At 43.8% G+C, this 17,303-nt stretch overlaps 18 protein-coding genes and 1 non-coding gene across 19 annotated transcripts; 14 read left to right on the top strand and 5 right to left on the bottom strand.

Annotated features, from left to right (window-relative positions):
* Position 1: 1 nt before the first annotated feature.
* On the bottom strand, positions 2-73 carry EHEL_010260. The gene has a single exon. It is a non-coding gene; the product is annotated as a tRNA-Gly (tRNA).
* Positions 74-250: 177 nt separating this feature from the next.
* Positions 251-1,480, top strand: EHEL_010250 (uncharacterized protein; the record flags this gene model as incomplete). Its single annotated transcript, XM_003886582.2, has 1 exon — positions 251-1,480. The coding sequence occupies one exon, from the start codon at positions 251-253 to the stop codon at positions 1,478-1,480; it is 1,230 nt and encodes a 409-aa protein (XP_003886631.2).
* Positions 1,481-1,543: 63 nt separating this feature from the next.
* On the top strand, positions 1,544-1,945 carry EHEL_010240 (uncharacterized protein; the record flags this gene model as incomplete). The annotated part of the gene is made up of 1 exon (XM_003886581.1): positions 1,544-1,945. One exon carries the CDS (start codon positions 1,544-1,546, stop codon positions 1,943-1,945), a length of 402 nt encoding a protein of 133 aa, XP_003886630.1.
* Positions 1,946-1,981: 36 nt separating this feature from the next.
* On the top strand, positions 1,982-2,824 carry EHEL_010230 (cell differentiation protein Rcd1; the record flags this gene model as incomplete). Its single annotated transcript, XM_003886580.1, has 1 exon — positions 1,982-2,824. The coding sequence occupies one exon, from the start codon at positions 1,982-1,984 to the stop codon at positions 2,822-2,824; it is 843 nt and encodes a 280-aa protein (XP_003886629.1).
* An 84-nt stretch (positions 2,825-2,908) lies between these two features.
* Positions 2,909-3,796, top strand: EHEL_010220 (zuotin-like protein; the record flags this gene model as incomplete). Its single annotated transcript, XM_003886579.1, has 1 exon — positions 2,909-3,796. The coding sequence occupies one exon, from the start codon at positions 2,909-2,911 to the stop codon at positions 3,794-3,796; it is 888 nt and encodes a 295-aa protein (XP_003886628.1).
* A 123-nt stretch (positions 3,797-3,919) lies between these two features.
* Positions 3,920-4,510, top strand: EHEL_010210 (60S ribosomal subunit biogenesis RNA-binding protein; the record flags this gene model as incomplete). The annotated part of the gene is made up of 1 exon (XM_003886578.1): positions 3,920-4,510. The coding sequence occupies one exon, from the start codon at positions 3,920-3,922 to the stop codon at positions 4,508-4,510; it is 591 nt and encodes a 196-aa protein (XP_003886627.1).
* A 357-nt stretch (positions 4,511-4,867) lies between these two features.
* EHEL_010200 (DEAD-like helicase) lies at positions 4,868-8,611 on the top strand (the record flags this gene model as incomplete). The annotated part of the gene is made up of 1 exon (XM_003886577.1): positions 4,868-8,611. The coding sequence occupies one exon, from the start codon at positions 4,868-4,870 to the stop codon at positions 8,609-8,611; it is 3,744 nt and encodes a 1,247-aa protein (XP_003886626.1).
* Positions 8,612-8,688: 77 nt separating this feature from the next.
* Positions 8,689-9,261, top strand: EHEL_010190 (uncharacterized protein; the record flags this gene model as incomplete). Its single annotated transcript, XM_003886576.1, has 1 exon — positions 8,689-9,261. One exon carries the CDS (start codon positions 8,689-8,691, stop codon positions 9,259-9,261), a length of 573 nt encoding a protein of 190 aa, XP_003886625.1.
* Positions 9,262-9,315: 54 nt separating this feature from the next.
* Positions 9,316-9,801, top strand: EHEL_010180 (U3 small nucleolar ribonucleoprotein component; the record flags this gene model as incomplete). Its single annotated transcript, XM_003886575.1, has 1 exon — positions 9,316-9,801. The coding sequence occupies one exon, from the start codon at positions 9,316-9,318 to the stop codon at positions 9,799-9,801; it is 486 nt and encodes a 161-aa protein (XP_003886624.1).
* An 82-nt stretch (positions 9,802-9,883) lies between these two features.
* On the bottom strand, positions 9,884-10,357 carry EHEL_010170 (uncharacterized protein; the record flags this gene model as incomplete). The annotated part of the gene is made up of 1 exon (XM_003886574.1): positions 9,884-10,357. The coding sequence occupies one exon, from the start codon at positions 10,355-10,357 to the stop codon at positions 9,884-9,886; it is 474 nt and encodes a 157-aa protein (XP_003886623.1).
* A 17-nt stretch (positions 10,358-10,374) lies between these two features.
* EHEL_010160 (60S ribosomal protein L2P) lies at positions 10,375-11,094 on the top strand (the record flags this gene model as incomplete). Its single annotated transcript, XM_003886573.1, has 1 exon — positions 10,375-11,094. The coding sequence occupies one exon, from the start codon at positions 10,375-10,377 to the stop codon at positions 11,092-11,094; it is 720 nt and encodes a 239-aa protein (XP_003886622.1).
* A 131-nt stretch (positions 11,095-11,225) lies between these two features.
* EHEL_010150 (uncharacterized protein) lies at positions 11,226-11,501 on the top strand (the record flags this gene model as incomplete). The annotated part of the gene is made up of 1 exon (XM_003886572.1): positions 11,226-11,501. The coding sequence occupies one exon, from the start codon at positions 11,226-11,228 to the stop codon at positions 11,499-11,501; it is 276 nt and encodes a 91-aa protein (XP_003886621.1).
* Positions 11,502-11,571: 70 nt separating this feature from the next.
* Positions 11,572-12,045, top strand: EHEL_010140 (uncharacterized protein; the record flags this gene model as incomplete). The annotated part of the gene is made up of 1 exon (XM_003886571.1): positions 11,572-12,045. One exon carries the CDS (start codon positions 11,572-11,574, stop codon positions 12,043-12,045), a length of 474 nt encoding a protein of 157 aa, XP_003886620.1.
* Positions 12,046-12,076: 31 nt separating this feature from the next.
* On the bottom strand, positions 12,077-13,402 carry EHEL_010130 (uncharacterized protein; the record flags this gene model as incomplete). Its single annotated transcript, XM_003886570.1, has 1 exon — positions 12,077-13,402. One exon carries the CDS (start codon positions 13,400-13,402, stop codon positions 12,077-12,079), a length of 1,326 nt encoding a protein of 441 aa, XP_003886619.1.
* Positions 13,403-13,670: 268 nt separating this feature from the next.
* EHEL_010120 (dynein light chain-like protein) lies at positions 13,671-14,051 on the top strand (the record flags this gene model as incomplete). Its single annotated transcript, XM_003886569.1, has 1 exon — positions 13,671-14,051. The coding sequence occupies one exon, from the start codon at positions 13,671-13,673 to the stop codon at positions 14,049-14,051; it is 381 nt and encodes a 126-aa protein (XP_003886618.1).
* Positions 14,052-14,089: 38 nt separating this feature from the next.
* EHEL_010110 (uncharacterized protein) lies at positions 14,090-14,602 on the bottom strand (the record flags this gene model as incomplete). Its single annotated transcript, XM_003886568.1, has 1 exon — positions 14,090-14,602. The coding sequence occupies one exon, from the start codon at positions 14,600-14,602 to the stop codon at positions 14,090-14,092; it is 513 nt and encodes a 170-aa protein (XP_003886617.1).
* Positions 14,603-14,818: 216 nt separating this feature from the next.
* EHEL_010100 (fructose-1,6-bisphosphate aldolase) lies at positions 14,819-15,841 on the top strand (the record flags this gene model as incomplete). Its single annotated transcript, XM_003886567.1, has 1 exon — positions 14,819-15,841. The coding sequence occupies one exon, from the start codon at positions 14,819-14,821 to the stop codon at positions 15,839-15,841; it is 1,023 nt and encodes a 340-aa protein (XP_003886616.1).
* A 72-nt stretch (positions 15,842-15,913) lies between these two features.
* On the top strand, positions 15,914-16,525 carry EHEL_010090 (uncharacterized protein; the record flags this gene model as incomplete). Its single annotated transcript, XM_003886566.1, has 1 exon — positions 15,914-16,525. One exon carries the CDS (start codon positions 15,914-15,916, stop codon positions 16,523-16,525), a length of 612 nt encoding a protein of 203 aa, XP_003886615.1.
* A 202-nt stretch (positions 16,526-16,727) lies between these two features.
* EHEL_010080 (uncharacterized protein) lies at positions 16,728-17,273 on the bottom strand (the record flags this gene model as incomplete). The annotated part of the gene is made up of 1 exon (XM_003886565.1): positions 16,728-17,273. The coding sequence occupies one exon, from the start codon at positions 17,271-17,273 to the stop codon at positions 16,728-16,730; it is 546 nt and encodes a 181-aa protein (XP_003886614.1).
* Positions 17,274-17,303: the final 30 nt, after the last annotated feature.

Genomic DNA, 17,303 nt, shown 5'->3' with positions numbered 1-17,303 from the left:
ATGCGATGTCCGGGAATCGAACCCGGGCCGACAGCTTGGAAGGCTGTTATCCTATCCACTAGACCAACAACGCTTGCATGGCAGAACACTCGCCACCAAATCGGGCAGAATCTCCCTCCTAATACCATTCAATAGGTCCGTCCAAACATCAATCCAAAATGGCAATTCCCCAATCATTAAAACAATTGAGCATACATTCATATTCTCAGAAATACACTATATAAACTCTGCGACAAAAACAAACAATAAAATGGAGGAAACGAAAGGAGATAGCAGACATTTCCATGATGCATGGGCATTCGTCTTATACATCATTCTCACAACATTGACAACATCGTGGATGGTATCAGAAATGAAAAGCCTCCCTCAGTACAACGAAGAAGCTCTCCTCCCGTTTCTAGCAACCAACGTGGGCCTTATGCTTGTGTTTCTGTTGGTGGCATATCTAGGATTTCGGTACGCTGCAAAAGGATTCATATTCTTCGCCAACGTTGTGGCTCCAACAGCAATATTTTTCCTTTCACTGCTCACTCTGAATCCATTTGTTATTCTCTCCGCAGGCATCACGTTCGGGATTTCCCTGATGTTCTACTTCTGGTCTATAAAGCCTGTTCTTCCATTGATGGCTCCAATGATAGAAGCCACTGCAAAAATACTTTCCTTGAATCTCATAGGGTGCACGGTTCTTCTTCTTGCATCTGTGTCCTTACAAGTCATCCAAAGCTTCATATTTCTAAGAGTACTTGGAAACGATAGCGCAATCAAAGGTATCATGTCCATTCTTTTCATTTTGAATAGCTACTGGACATTCTTTAACACAATATACTTCACCCAGGTCGCCGTGTCCGGAATCATCACCACCCATGTGGAGAAAAATGGAGAGGAGTCTTTCAAGGAGTCCTTCTACATAGCCTTCATGGCACTCGGCAGTATTTCGTTTGCAGGCCTGATCATGGCTGCAGTGAGTACAGCCAAGTTCCTTCTCGAGAGAGAAAGAGACAGAGACAGAGAGCGAGGCTCTAGTGGCATCATTAATATAATCTTGCTGTGCCTGGTAAATATCATTGGAGACCTCGTGAATCTGATGAACGAGCTGGTGTTTCCATACCTTGCAGTTCATGGAACTAAATACACAGAGTCTGTAAGCAAGTCCTATAACTTAATTGAAGAAAAGAGAGGTGTTACTCTTCTCAGCAACATGGCCATAGGAAAGGTGATCTTCTTCTGCTTATTGTTCTTTATCTGCTTCATTGCATCTGGGGATACTGCTCTACTTTCAGCAAACCCTAGCTTCCAGTCAAACGACCTCACATATGTCACGATCGCTATCGTGTGTGTTCCTTTGATCACCTTTGTCTACAGCTTCCTCTCCATGTTTTCTTCTGGAACACTGGCGTTGATATATTCATATCTTGAGTCTCCAGAGGCCGTCAAGAGAGTAGAGCCCGAGCTAATCGAGAAGATAGGCCGTTTTAGCTAGGCCCTCTTAATTAATAAACAGGATTTTAGTGAGATAATGTTCTCTTTAAATCCTTCTCTCAAGATGGAGAAGAAAGATGACAAGGGCTATGAGTTCTCAAACGATTCCACAACATGCAAGTACTTGGAAATTCTTAACAACATAGAGTCGATTAGAAGAGACCGAGATGATGTTTTATCGGCGCATTTCAACGAAGTGAACATCTATAACATAAACGAGCTAGAGGATAGGAACGCTGTGATCAGGAGACTTATAAACAAAGAGCTTACGTATCCGAATGCATTTCTTGCATCATCGCTCGGATTCAATAAAACCACGTGGAATCGTGACTACGAAAGGACACTAAGGGAAGTCGGGATGTACAAGCGCCCAAGATATAGCACGCTAAGGAACATGCTGCTGTTTGAGAAGCTGAAGTGGCTTGTTGTCAGGTATCATGAGGCGAAGCAAAAGAAGAAGCAGTGAAGGCAAATTGGAATTCTCATTTATCCCCACCCTGGAATGGAAGATACCGAGAAGGACAATAAGTACGAGGAAACTCAGAAGAAAAGGCTGTCAGATCTTTGCACGTCGGTCATAACAAATTCAAAGGATGTGGACAAGATGAATGAGCTGTTTGAGGAGTTGAAGAAATCGCCCGGGCTGTCTTCCGACATATGGAATCACGACTCCATGCCTGTTTTTCTACTTCAGGAGGTGATCACGCCCTACATGACTCTGAGCACAAACATGTTTGATGAGATGGAATACCACAGACTGTATACTGTTCTGAACATTCTCCAGATACTAGTGAGCGACCCCAAGATAAAGAGGGTCTTTGTTGATGCTAGATTTCCTTACTACATATACAGATACCTTGTGATATCCGATTCCGACTCCAAATATGAGACACTGAGAATCTCTGCCTTAGGAGTGGTGGCATCGCTGCTCCAGAATGGGGATCAGTACATCCACAAGCAGCTAAAAACAACGGAGGTTGTTCCTCTTCTTCTCAAAATAGTTGACCTCGGCTCGGAAGCATCCCAGCTACTTTCGGCAAATGTCTTTGGACTGATAATAGGAAGTGACGACGGGCTTAACTATGCATGCCAGACATTTGATAGATTTTCAGCAATAAACCTGATGTTCAATTCATTGGCATCCCAAGGCGTCAGCGTCGGGTCTGTAAAGCTTGTGAAGGCTGCACTGAGGATCTACATCAGGCTCTGTGCAAAGCCTCACATCAGGACATTGCTAAGCTCAAAAAAGCCCGATGGACTATTTACTAGCGAGGCAAGCTCACTGATCTCATCTGATGCAGAGTGCAAGGCACTGTTCAAGTCTTTTACGGACATGATATGCTGAATAGATAAGAAGAATTAAAGTTATAGGTTTATAATGGGCCCAGCCTCCTCGCCAAAACTTAAAGTTCGGGTTTTTTTCCCCTGGATGCTCAATTGGATCGTTAAATACGAAAGACCAACTGGAGAGCTTGCAAGAATTCATGAGGAATACCTTGGAAGAAGGAATGTCCTGAATCTATACACAAAGAAGGAGTTTGAAAGATGGGGAAGGTGTATCGACCTGTATCTTCTACTTGACTTGGATATGTATCGGACAAAGCCCATTCCCCCCGGAATCCTTGACCATGTGGCAAAGGTCAAGATGCATGAATACCATCCCGACTTGACTAAGGGCTGCCGAGAGGCGTTTCTGCTGGTCAAGATTGCAAGAGACGTGTTTAGAGATCGAAAGCTCAGGCTGTTCTACGATTCCAACTTTTTTGACGAGAGTATTCCTGAGGACAAAATTTATCGCGAGGACGAGTTTTTTGATGTATTTGGCGAGTGCTTTCAAAGAAACGCCAGGTTTAGTATCAACCAGCCTGTTCCCCTACTGGACAGAAATGATGACTCTAAGAAGGCCTTAGAGTTTTACGAGTTTTGGAACAACTTTAAGTCTTGGAGGACTTTTGAACCTGTAGAAGAGCTCTACAACATGGGGGAATATGATAGATCACAATATTCTATAAAGAACAAGGAGAAGCTAAGTCTTCTGAAGAATCAGGATGCCTTGAGAATCAAGAAGCTTGTCCAGATTGCTAAGAAGAGAGACCCAAGGGTGGGGAAGAGCATTGAGGAGCAGATGAAGGAGATGATGAGAATGAACAGCTGGACGCCCTCTGAGATCTCAACACTGAAGAGATTGATTTCCTTGCTTGGAAGGACCAAGAAGAACAAATGGGAGACGATTACCGAGAAGCTTGTTGAGATCACCAAGGTCAAGCGCAGCATCAAGGAGGTGATGGAGAAGGGGGCGGAGCTGGAAAAGAGATGAGCCTGAGTCTGAAGCTGTGATGCTCTTGAACGAAAGGTCCCCGGCCCGATAATTAAATAGCCTTTTATAGCTCTCTGAATAAAACGCTTAAAAGTAGAAGATTTTTTACTGTTACAAGGGTAGATGACTAGCGTGATTCTGAGTACAAGAGGAGCATCAGTAAAGATACGACATCTTATGAGGGATATTTCTAAGCTGGTGAAGGTTGAGGAGGAGCAGAAATGGGATATGGGGAAGGACTACAAGGAGCTCAGGAGTCTGATGGAACTAAATGAATGCGACTCTATGCTTTTCTTCCGATCTACGAAGAGGTCTGACGACTTATGGATAGGGATACACAACGGAATGTCTGCTGTATTTAGGATATACAGCCTGTTTACTGTGAAGGACTGCAACTTTCCTGTGAACTCTTTTAAGGACTGTGGATATGTTCTGATGTTCAGCAAGGAGTTTGAGGAGATAGAGCATCTGGGGCACGTGAAGAGTGTTATAGAGCATGTTTTCCGGTCTAACGAGACGAAAGACAAGGCCTTGTGCTTTTTCTATCTCGACGGTGTTATTTGGGTCCGGTGCTACAAAATAGGGAAGAAGCTGGAGGAGATTGGCCCCAGGCTTGTCCTCGAGGTTCTTAAAGTATTTGAAAAGTGCTTTGAGGGGAACATTCTATACAAAGCCGAGGAGAATGGGCATTCCGTAGAAAAGAGTTTAGATTAAAGGATTTTGCAGAAATTTTGACAGAGGCTCTCTTGTTCTTTTAGATATTATCTTGTAAACGAAGTCGCTTTTAATTTATTGATTAATTTCGGTAGGACATGACAGAGATATGAGAGACGATACAGAAGGAGGATGAAGATTAGATGCAAGGTGCTTAAGGGAGGTCGAGGATTCTGTTGAATAGGGTTTTATTTCGGAAATTTTGGACTCTGAGGACTTTCACTTAAATGGAAGGAAAAGCGGTGGCAGAGTTGCAAGAAACACGAAGAGCGAAGCATTGGGGATGCTTGTGATAGCCAAGAGGTCTTCTGCAAAGGCAAATAAATTTTTAAAAGCAAAAAAATGGGGCCCCAAAACATGGGTTCAGAGAGTGAGAGTACTGCAAGTTCCATTACCACTAGCGAGGAGTCCAGCGAGAAGAAAGTGATGCCTAGGAAAAGGGGAAGGCCGCGTAAAAATGAGGGTGGCAGACCAGCCCAAAGCCACTTCAATCCTATGCTTTACCAAGCGCCACTTGGATACCAATATGCTCCAACAATAGGGCCGGGGATTGCACACAGTATGATTCCAGGAATCCAGCATGGGTTCTACAACACCTTTAATTTCAATCAAGGATATGGTTATGGATATGGATCGAGTGTTTCTCTCCAAGGAGAGGACTCACGGGCTCGGGAGACCAGCGGATATCGGGAAAGGAGCGAGGAGAGGAGTGTTTACATCCCCGAGAGGAGACAGAAGAGGAATGCGGCGATGGTCAAGAGAACGTCGATACCGGAGTCTGAGAGCAGCACGGAAGAAGCCGACGAGGAGTCTGAAGATGGAATTGAGAAGCTATTGAAGTACGATGCGGAGGGTGAAAAGTACTTTGTTAAGTTCAAATACAAAAGCTATCTCCACTGTGATTGGGTTCCGAAGGAAGAGATCATGGCCACAAAGGTCGGGGCAATGAAGGTGAAGAAGTTCAGGGCTGTTGAGGTCCCCTTCAACCCTGACTTTTTGAAAGTGGATAGAATACTTCATGAGGATTACGATGGAGAGAAAGTGTTTCTAGTGAAGTGGAAGAGCCAGCCTTATGAACTGTCGACGTTTGAGACTGCGGAGAGTGTGACGAAATGCGAGGGGTTTGAGGAGGAGCTTAAGAAATACAGAGATAGAAAAAAGATTAGGAACATGAGGGTTGGGATTGAGTGGAGGCCGTCGAGGGAGAACTTCATCAAGTACGACGAGTCGCCTGTGTTTAAGGGAGAAAACAGGCTCCGGGAGTACCAGCTTGAAGGGCTAAACTGGCTGCTGAATCGGTGGTACTATCGACAGAGCTGCATTATGGCTGATGAGATGGGGCTGGGAAAGACGGTTCAGAGCGTGACCTTCATCAATACGCTTTTTACAAAGTACGACTACTGTGCACCTGTGCTTGTTGTGACACCTCTTAGTATTATTCCGCACTGGGAAAGAGAATTTGAAGCATGGACCGACCTAAGGGTATTGAAGTATCATGAAAATAGGCCTGGAAGAGCGTTGATAGCCGAGTATGAGTTTGTATTAAAGAAAAATAATCTCGAGATTAGATTATTTGATGTGCTGATCACGACATATGATACTGTCATGGCCGAGCAGGAGCATCTAAGCCAATTCCACTTTTCTGTGGGAATATTTGATGAGGCCCACCGACTGAAGAATGCAAAATCGAAGGCAGCAACTGTGTTGAGGACTCTGAAGTTCAACCACAAGGTGCTATTGAGTGGGACGCCGCTCCAAAACAACATTTCTGAGCTGTGGTCTCTGCTAAACTTCATAGACCCTGTGAGGTTTTCGAGCCTTCCACACTTCCTTGGGGAGTTCAAGATGGAAAACATCAACGATGTCGAGAAGCTCCAAGGGCTTCTGAGGCCCTTGATGCTTAGAAGGATGAAGGAGGATGTTGAAAAATCGATTCCTACGAAGGAAGAGACCATTATTGAGGTTGCCTTGACGATGATCCAGAAAAGGTTTTACCGAGCAATACTTGAAAAGAACATCGAGTTTTTAACCAAAGGAGGGAAGGACTCTGCGCCGAATCTTCTTAATGTCATGATGGAGCTAAGAAAGTGCTGTATACACCCGTACCTGATCAAGGGAGCAGAAGAGCAGATACTTAGCGGATATCTGAAGAAGAAGAGGGAGAAGAATAGGGCTGAGGGAGCGGAGAATGATATAACGCTAGCTTCTGATGTGCTGAATGGAGACGAGCATCAAGAAGGCGGAATAATAAGCGACATTGACGAGTACTACAAAGTGTTTATCCAGAGCAGTGGAAAGCTTGTGCTTCTGGACAAGCTCCTGGGAAAGCTGAAGAATGGGCATAAGGTGCTTATTTTTTCCCAGATGACTAGATGCCTGGATCTCCTTGCGGAATATCTTACATATAGAAAGTACAAGTATGAGAGGATTGATGGGGGAGCCAGAACCGAGAACAGACAGGCAGCAATTGATAGGTTCAGCGACAAGACAAGCGATGTCTTTGTGTTCCTTTTGAGCACTCGTGCTGGCGGCGTAGGGATAAATCTTACTGCGGCGGACACTGTGATTATCTTCGACTCTGATTGGAATCCTCAGAATGATCTCCAAGCACAGGCTCGGTGCCATAGAATTGGGCAGACAAGCGAAGTAAAGGTGTACAGGTTGGTGACTGAGAACACATATGAAAGAGAGATGTTTGATAAAGCAGGGCTGAAGCTAGGACTTGATCGTGCGGTGCTACAAAGAATGACCTTTGAGGAACACAAAAGCGAGAAGACCCGGAAGAAAGATGCCATAGAAACTCTTCTGCGGAAGGGAGCCTATGGGGTCCTGATGGAGACTGACGATGCGTCTAGTAGAAAGTTTTGTGAGGAGGACATTGATCAAATTCTTGAGAGAAGGACAAAGATTGTGAAGCACTCTGACGGAGGGAATGTGTTTTCGAAGGCATCTTTCCAGGTTGAGGAAGACATTGACGACCCCGACTTCTGGGAGAATCTTCTTAACAAGAAGAAGAGTGAGGAGAGCGAGGGAAGAATTAAGAGACAGATGAGAAGACTTGCCAGAGAAGGAGGATTGACTCAAGAGAATATTTCTGAGATTGATGGCCTTCTGAACACAAAGCTTGAAAACGAGGATGAGAATGTATTTTACGAGAACCAGTGCCTACTCATATTCCTTGGAGTTCTCAGATTTGGGCCCAGGTCTGTTGGGCTTGAGATTCCAAAGCTGGAAGAGGAGGATTTGAAGGGGGATGACGAAGCACGTGTGTTACCTCAGTCAAAGCACTTCAAGGACACGGCCACGTACTTCAGGTATCTTGTGAAATATGTTGTCGATCAGTTCCAAAGCACTAAGGTGAGATCAGACTTCTCTGACGGGATAGAAGAGTTTCTTGTTGATAACTATGATCCTTCGTTGTTTTCAAAGTTTGAGGATGTATATAAGAAATATGGAGAAAGATTTCTGCTGCGGATCCAGGTGGTTATGATCTTGCACTCGCTTCTGAAGACAGAGGATCTCTCAGTGGAGAAAGTCAGAGGATGGACTAACGATGACGACAGGATGCTTGTTGAGTTGACGCTGAAGTATGGATATGACTGCTATCCTGAAACAATCAGGAACAAGAACATGGAGGACATGAACCAACGGGTTAGGAAGATTGTCTCTACGCTGAGCAGGAAGAAGGAGGTCCGTGAAGACAACAATCTGTTTCATAAAGCTATAATGATGTTTGGCCGAATAACGGACGACAACAGGGAGAGCATAGTCGAGTTTCTCGGGGACAAAGACATAGAAGGGCTTGAAGAGACCATTAATCGAATCCTGGGGGAAACTAAAAGACACAAGCTCAGCAGCTCAGAGACCGAGTGTTTCGATAGAATGAATTGGTTCAATAGCTTAAGATCGATGGCAAAGATTCCTCAGCCCAAGAGAGGAATGCTCCCGAAAAATTGGAGTGTCAAGACATTGTCTGAGCTACGTAATGAGCTGCTAACCAAGGGAATTGCTTTAGCCGGAGAGAAATTCAGTGTTAGCGAGGAATTTATAGTGAAGAAGTTCGAGGCTTTGTTTCCTCTAAGCAGGTCTATACAGAATTAAATTCCGATGTTTTTATAAGGCACATGAAGGCTATTTTTGATTTGCAAGTATTGAATTTTGTTTTCTCCCCTGAATCGATGGCTAAGTTCCTAGTAGTTTTCGACATAAGTGGAACTCTGCTGAGGAAGTACCACAAGGCCAAAAAGGAGCACCGAGAGCTTGCTTCCATGGGCATAAAGCCGGACGCCAATTTCAAGAGTTATCTCATTTACAACCGTCCCCACTTGGACCTGCTGATAAAGTTTCTTAAGACGCACAACACTAGCTATGTGCTGTGGACGACGGGGATGAGGCAAAATGCGGTGCATCTGGTCAAACACTTAGAGCTTGTTGGGTTTAACCGTTTCCTGGATTGGTACTCACAGCTTGATTGCAAAGTTGGGAAAGTCAAGATTGAGTCTGAATGCAACTTATGGGTCAAAGACCTGAATGTTGTTGCAAGAAATCACGGTATTGGTGTTGAGAGGTGTATTCTTGTGGATGACAGTGTTGACAAGTCCGTTCATACCCAAAACTTTATTTGCTGCCCCGAATTTACGCCAGGAGCCGAGGACGACGGGATTAAGTTTATTTGTAAGCATCTGGATGACTTCTTTGAGTGCAAGGAGAACTGTATTGCCAAGAAGATAGAATATCGCAAAAAAGGGTAACTGTGCAGTCTTTTAGCTGCCAGATATAAAAAAAGCCCCGGATGAGCCGTTAAAATGGACGAACGTATTGAAGAGATAGAGAAGCTTCTAGTCAAGCCAAAGGAATGGAAGTATGCAGGAGAAGTGGATGTGAGAAAAAGGCCAAAGAATAGCTTACTAGAGCAGGAGGAAATCGACTTTAAGCAAGGGCCTCCGCTTGTTCCATTCTCATCAAAACAGGACAGCGAAATAGAAAGCATTACTCTGCAGAGAATTCGAGAGGGAACATTTGACAACCACGAGTATAATGTCAAGGAGGTTGTCGATATTGCAGATGAGCTTCCGGATACGGATGATCTGGAATGTAAGGACATTCTCTCCCTCTACAATGAAATTGAAGGAGATCTCATGCAGATTGTTGACTTTGGAAACAACGGATTTGTTCCTGACTGCGAGATAAGGATTGTTCAGGGAAAAGAAAGCAGTTCCAGCACCAAAAAGAAGCTTGATGTCAAGTCGCTAGACAGAATTAGAAACGTCACTGTTCTGAAGAAGAGCTAGGCGGTGTTCTCCCATTTTCTGATTGTTCTGATTAAATAACACCAGTGTCACCATTGAAAACTATATAATAAACGTGCCTTTTTTATTCATCGTTATCTTCGGAAAGTGATTCGTAACTATCGGAAGAATGTCCGGAGGAATCTCCAGTTCTTGACTCGAGAAGTCTGATTGCTTCGGCAGCCGGCATTTGGTAGATTTCATTTTCAGAGAGTTCAGAGTCGGAGGACTCCAAGGGTTCATCTCGGTCTGTGTCCATGTATTCGGCAGAACTGTCTTTTTCTATTCCAATGTCCACCGATGATGCCCTGCCCTGGTCAGAAAGTCCACTCTCAGAATCCTCTGTGTTCCTTTCGGTGCAAATTTTTTCATTGTTCCGAAGCGGTATTTCGTATTTTGGATAAAGGCCGGAAATTGCAGATTCCGACCTCTCAATGATAGAATTGCAAAGATCCTCTATCTGGTAGTATATTTGCTCTGGTGTAAAGCCCTCAGTGTGTAATTCCTGGCATCCGTACTTGGCTGAAATTTTTTCTAGCTCGTCTCTAAAAACTTGCATGATTTTTGAGCCCTGAAATGGGTAAGATTACAAGAAGAACTAGAGAGGTGAAGAAGAAGGAGAGACAGCCTATTGTCAAGGCCAGTCTGAAATATCCCATTGTTCCTCATGTTGAAGAAGGGGAGGTGATTGACATAGTCCACGAAAGAAGTAGAGGGGCGCCGGTGGCCATAATAAGCTTCAAGGAGCTTGACTGCATGGTTCCAGCCTCTGAGGGAATATACACAGGGAAAAAGATTTTTATTGGGGATGAAGCGCCTATCGACATAGGGAATATTACAAAAATCAAGAATGTTCCTGAGGGTATGGCAGTGAACTCTGTCGAGATGAGCTATGGAGACGGAGGCCGTATCTCCATGACAAATGGAAGTTATTCTCTTGTGGTAAACCACAGAAGAGAAACCAACGAGACGGTGATAAAAATACCTTCCGGAAAGAAGATGACTGTAAGCAGCGAGTGCAGGTGTATTGTAGGAGTGGTTGCAGGTGGTGGTATCCATGACAAGCCTCTTCTCAAGGCTTCTGTAGCCCATTACAAGGCAAAGGCCCGTGGGCATGTCTTCCCAAGAGTTAGAGGAGTGGCAATGAACCCTGTTGAGCACATTCATGGAGGAGGTAATCACCAGCATGTTGGTAAGCCCACCACTGTCTCTAAGAAGGACATTTCTCAAGAGCAGAAGATCGGTCTTGTTGGAGCCAGGCGCACTGGGTATAGGGTTGGGTCCAGAAAGGTTTAGGATTAAAGTTATTTCAACGGTCTATCAAGTCTATCCGTCCCCAATGGATTCAGGATGTACATGCCTCGTATTGGAGAGGCTGCATTCTTCTGTTTGTTAATTATCTATTTTCTTATCCCCACATCTTGCCCATGAAGTATGATTATGAAGAGGATGAAGGGCAGATCTTTACAGAAAGATTGAAGACTCTAAGGAACGTTGCAATAGATCTGACAAAGGAGATTGAGGCACAAAACATAAAACTTAGACAGTTGGAGCCATCTTTCCAATCGTCATTGAACAAGATATTCACAACCATCCAGAGCATAAGAAGATCCGACCCGAAGAGGTTTAGGTCATGGCTGTACTTTATTCTTGGAGGGATGGGCCTTTCCTTTCTGTTCTTCATTCTGTTTATTGCTAGTTGAGCTTCCTACACTCAAATAAAGTTCTGCTTGTTTACAATATATTGTTTTGGGCCTTTCTTACAAGGGCAAGATGTTCTGTATTCCATGCCAGAAGAAGTTCAGCACAAAAAATGCTTACAAATGCCACACCTCAACATCCTCACACGTAAAGGCTGAAGACGAGTACAGGACAAATAGAAAGGCTGCCATGGAGCGGAACACAGCCAACTTTCTTGCTGACTTTCACTCCTACATCTCGCAGATAGCCGAGTATAAGGAAATAGGCCAAGCTTATAGAGAGTATCTGGCAAAAAATAGATTCAGAATAGAAGGGACAAATTTCAAAAGTGTTGAGGAGGCCGTTGATAAGATTGCAAAAAGAGTCTCTGTTCTGAAGGAAGGGGGAAAGGTGATGGTCAAACGTCTAAGTAAGTTTAAGCTCGTAAGGAAGCCTCCTGTGCTTGACTTGGAAAAGCTTAGATCTACCTTTAAGATTAGGATGATAAAGGGAGATAATGATGTGCAGAGAAAGGCCAAAGAAGATAAAAACAAAAACTGTGTTTAGTAAATTCGTCAGTAGAATATCTTTTCTTGTACTAAGTTCTTGCACCGAGCTTCTCGAATATTTCGCTGAACTTCTCCATGAATTTCCTCTCCTTTCTATGTATTAGGTCTCGAATATACAGGTGAATAGTGCCTTCCTTATTGACGATGAAGAAGTCTATCTCAGAACAAACTTCCACATAATTGATATTTGTTTCCTTGAGTCGGTCTATTATCCCAATGATAAATGCTTCCAATCTATCAAACTTCGCCATAGACAACAATCCAACACTCTTTTGCATACATTTTAACTTACCATCATCTATAATTCCAAACCTTATGATATTTTCGTACCTAGAGCCTTCCCCTTGGTCCTCATAGGAGCAAACGCTATCTTCTTTGCTTCTGTCTTCCCCGAGGCTCTTACCAAAATCTCTGCCTTCAATATCGTATCCATGATTTTTACTGGACACATCGCTTTCCTCTTCCTCCTCCAGTGTTTTCCACAGCCTCTCCTTCTCTATATCTTCCTCCTGTAAACATCCTGTATTTACATCATCGCACACAAGCTTCGTGATCTTCGATATTATGTAGTCGATCAATCCTTCTTCGTCATTCTTGACCTCCTTGTATGGCTTCGAATAAATGTTCTCTGTGGTATCTCTAGTGTTTTCAGACATTATTTCAATGAGACAACTTTCGCCCTCATCCTTTTTATCCACAAATCTATCTGTGCTGTCAGAGGAGTTTTTGCTTATGTATCCAAGCCCATCTTCTTGAGAAAAATCAATCGGATTCACCTTCACATCGCTGGCACTCGGTGTTACCCCAAAAGCAAGACCAATGTTAGCCTCCAGTAACTGGCTCTTGTGTTCCGTCCCTAGGTGCTTGAACGAGTCTAGGTCCTTGAATCTAAACTGCCCTTTTCCAATAAGGGGCGGAACTTCTTTGACATCCCCCAATATTTCAGAGGGGTTCAGCAGTGCTCTTTCAGTTGCCTTTTTGCCCAAGCATGCCACAATACAGAAACTGCAGACATCCTTGTCCCATCTAGATAGGCAACAGTAGAAAGTCTTAAATCTAAGGACAACAAAGTCAACCATTTTCGCCTTCAAGAAACGGACAACAGCATTCTTCGGTGCCATCCTTCCCCTTCTCTTTGTGAAGTAGGAAACTTTGCTTTCCGGCGTGTATATCATCGTCTCCCTAGACTTGTGGATTAGGACAATCAATCCTTGGTTTGTCTTGGAAATAGCCTTTACCGTCTCCCTTGCCTTCAGCAGCTTCGAACTTCTGAACAGTGTATATGTCTCGGACAAAGGCAGTATATCTTTGATGAAGAACTTGAATTCATATGGATCAATTTCCTTTGGAAGCATCAGGGCCTAATTCAGATGGTTTATTTAAATAAATCTAATTTGAGGGGGAAATACTAATGAGGAGGCAGATATAGTCATGTTATGCAGGCAAGGCTGATGCTTATCACCCTGGATTATATCAACAGGGAGAAGCGATCCTTTGGTTGGTTGCACTCGCCATGACTTCGAATATCTTTGCATTGGTTGGTGATCTAAGGCTGCTGCCATTGGTCATCGGCTATTGCTAAGGATAAGTTCTGCTAGGCGGCGGAAGGTGAACACAGAAGACATGAAAAGGGAGGAGGCAAGTGACAGCAGCTCTAAAGAATCTAAGAAGTCTGATGTTTCTAGTTCACAAAAAAGTCAGCCTAAGAATATTGTGGGAGGGCCAAGGGTAATAGAGCCCGTCTTTGAGCAAAGAGAACCACTAGACGATCGGATAAAGAGCCAAATAATACTTTCACTAGCAACGTTCACAGACGAAACGCCTCCAACCAGAATATGTGAAACTTTAAAAGGCATGCTTGATAGCAAGTTTGGAAAGGGGTGGTGCGTGTTTGCCGGGGCCCATTTTGCCGGGAGCTGCACATTTGAAGAGAAATACTTTGCACAGATATCATTCGGCACATACTCAATAACTGCATTTAGGATATTCATCCCGGGAAGTTAAGGAGGATAGAATGCAAGGAAGGCAGAAAAAGAAGGGCTTTATTTACTAAGCTCAACCACAAGAGAAAACTGGGTGATCGAAGATATTGTATTGCGACTTTTGTTGTGTTCTTCCACGGTCTTGCCCTTAAAGTCTACGTTTGTAAAGAGCACATCCTCGTTAGAGACCATGTTAAGAGTGCAAGATTCAATAGAGGTCACCTCAGCCCCATTGGTCTCAATTCTAGACACTAAAAACCTGTTTCTTTCCATGTCTGTAAGCCATACTTCTTTGAACTCGTCTTCAAACTTTGTTGGAAGCATGTGCTTCTTTGCTTCCTTTAGCTTCAAAATCTTCAATGTCATCAGCCTCTGGCAATCCCGGCAAGTAACACTCAGGTTGACGTTTTCCTTGAAGTCTCCCTTCCCAGCACTATCTTCTGACAGCACAACAGCCTTTTCATGAGGCCTCCCACAGTTAGTGCATCGGATCCGGAGTGGATACGATTGGTCGATAAAAACTCCCTTGACATTATCGAACACGCTACCTTCTACAAATACATTGAAATGCATGGTAGGGCAAAATCCCGGCTTAATAAATCAATCAGGCATTTCCACTATGGGAAATTACTATTTGTGTGTGTTTTTAGAATTGGCAAGATCAAAGAGAAATCTATTGGTCAGGGACTCTGCACAAGGCCCAATAGTAAAAGTAATGATTCCAAAGGAGATTGGGCAGTAAGCGCGGAACAGCTTTATATTATGCCCTACAAAGCCATCTCTACAACAATGGACTGTGATCATCTATTGAAGCTAGGCATGACGGCTAAAAAGATATTAGAAAATGGAAAGGGGATACTTGCAGCTGATGAAAGCCCAGGAACATTGGGCAAGAGGTTTGAAAAGCTTGGAATTGAGAATACCGAGGAGAACAGAAGGAAGTTCAGAGAAATCTTATTTAGTACCAAGGAGCTCGAGAGACATATAGGCGGGGTCATTCTAAACCAGGAGACGTTCGGGCAAACAAATGAAGATGGAGTCCCACTAACAAAGATATTGAAGAAAAGGGGCATCGAAATAGGCATAAAGCTTGATAAAGGACTAATTGATTATAAGGAGAAAGAAAAGATCTCAGTGGGACTTGAGGACCTGGACCTGAGATGCAAATCCTCTGCATTCAAAGATGCCACGTTTGCCAAGTGGAGATCTCTGTTTTATTTCTACGACGGGATCCCATCTGAAGACTGTATCAACGAAAACTGCTCTGTTTTGGCAAAGTATGCAATAACATGCCAGAAGAACGGCCTTGTTCCAATCGTGGAGCCAGAGATATTTCTTGAGGGAGATTACACCATAGAAAGCTCGTACAGAGTGTTCAGGCAGATATTAAGCACATTGGTGAAGTACTTAAACTATGAATGTGTTTACATCCCAGGCGTTCTCATCAAGACCAGCTATGTCACACCCGGAATGCTTAGCGACGAAAAGTATACGCCAAAAAAGGTGGCTACATACACATTCAGAGCCCTTTTGTCAACCATTCCTTGTGGGGTTCCAGGTGTTGTCTTTCTGAGTGGAGGCCATAGTTCTGAGGATGCAATAAGCTTTCTGAACGCAATAAATATGGAGAGAGGATGCAGAACATGGACCTTAAGTTTCAGCTTTGCAAGAGCACTTACAAACGGAGTACTGGAAATATGGAAGGGGGAGGACTCAAACATTCAGGAGGCGCAAAGAGTGCTGCTGGAGACGTCGTTTAAGGCATATAAAGCAGCAGAAGGAAATTTGGAGGAGCAGGAGCAAGAACCATAAAATAAATCAGGCTTTTATATCTACTTTAATATTTGAGCTTTTAAATGAGGGTCCTCTGGAAGTATCCCCAGGATGGAGGAGAGAAACAAAGCCGAAGTTAGTGACGGTGAGGTGATAAGCTATCTAGTCCAAAGCGGGTTCACAAAGGAAGAAATTCAAAATGCCATAAAGGAGACAGGATCGAGGGACATTGATCTCCTGGTCAACTTTATCATAAGCTCTACTCAAGAAAAATCCCGCAAAGGTGTCAAAGAGGCTAAGAAAGAGTACAACAACAAAATGCCGAGAGAAGCAGCAGAGCTTGAAAAGAAAAGAAGGGAGGAGATAATGAAAGAAAGGATTTATCGAGAGCAACTTATAAACCAAATCAAGGCAGATATGGCCGAAAAGCTTGAGAGGGAGAAGCTTGAAGATGAAAGGTTGATGAATGCAGCTGTCGAGAAAAGCGAGGACATTTCAGACTGTAAGATAAAACTATGGCTAGGAGATGGAACTTCATCTATATTAGGATTCTCCAAGGACGACACCATTGAGGATCTTTTCAAGAGGATCGAAACAAAACTCAACAAAAAGAGATTCAGCTTATTCAGAATGAACCATGTAACGCCCATTGAAAGAAATTCAAAGAAGATATCTGAGATACCTGGGCTCTATCCAAGAGGTGTTCTTTTCATTGAAGAATAAAATTTCTTAGATACCTTTTTTATAACAAGCCTTAGATTAGTAGCTTTCATATACATTTAAAGTCAAACTGGGAAACACTTCACTTGTTTTACTCACATCTAATAAAACACAGGCCACTTCCTTCATCTTAATAAATTCAAATCGATATGAATCATTTCTATGAAGTTTAGGAAAAGCCGAGGTAGGCTCAGCATAAACTATTTTAATTAATTATACCTGGAGATTCCCAGGTGGACGTCAGGAAGTAGGTGACAGAGTTGACATAAACCTCATACAGGATGTCAAAGACATCCAGGTCCGCCGTGTCAGTCTCAAAAAACTCAAACACAGGCCATCTTCGGTCCCCCTTCCATCTCACTCCGCTCTTCTCAACCTCCCCCTCAAAGAGATATGCCTTCTTCCTCAAAGTACTGTTCCCCACAAACTCATTCTCGTTCACCTCAATCTCAACCATGTATGCATATCCATCAAGGTAGTCAACACGCAGCGACCTCACCCATCCCGTGCTGACCTCGTTGTTCATGCCTCTTGGAAGTATCGTCTCTCCAACCTCGTACCTCCCCAACACACGCCCCCAGTAGTCTCCAGGCACCATCGACGCAATAACCCGGTCCCTCCGAGCAAGCAGCGGCCTGATCTGCTTGTGGTGCTCTAGCTTGCACTCAAAGTCCTTCCTTGCAAACTCCTCGTACTCCCGCTCAATGTCCCGCTGGATCTCCTCCAGGTCCTTGTAGACTTCCTCTATCATCAGGGTGGGGCATCTCTCGTAGTACTCATC

The sequence above is a fragment of the Encephalitozoon hellem genome, chromosome I, assembly GCF_000277815.2.
Source record: "Encephalitozoon hellem ATCC 50504 chromosome I, complete sequence".
NCBI lineage: Eukaryota > Fungi > Microsporidia > Unikaryonidae > Encephalitozoon > Encephalitozoon hellem.
The sequence above is the reverse complement of the archived record's forward strand: the minus strand, read 5'-3'. Positions and strand labels throughout refer to the sequence as shown.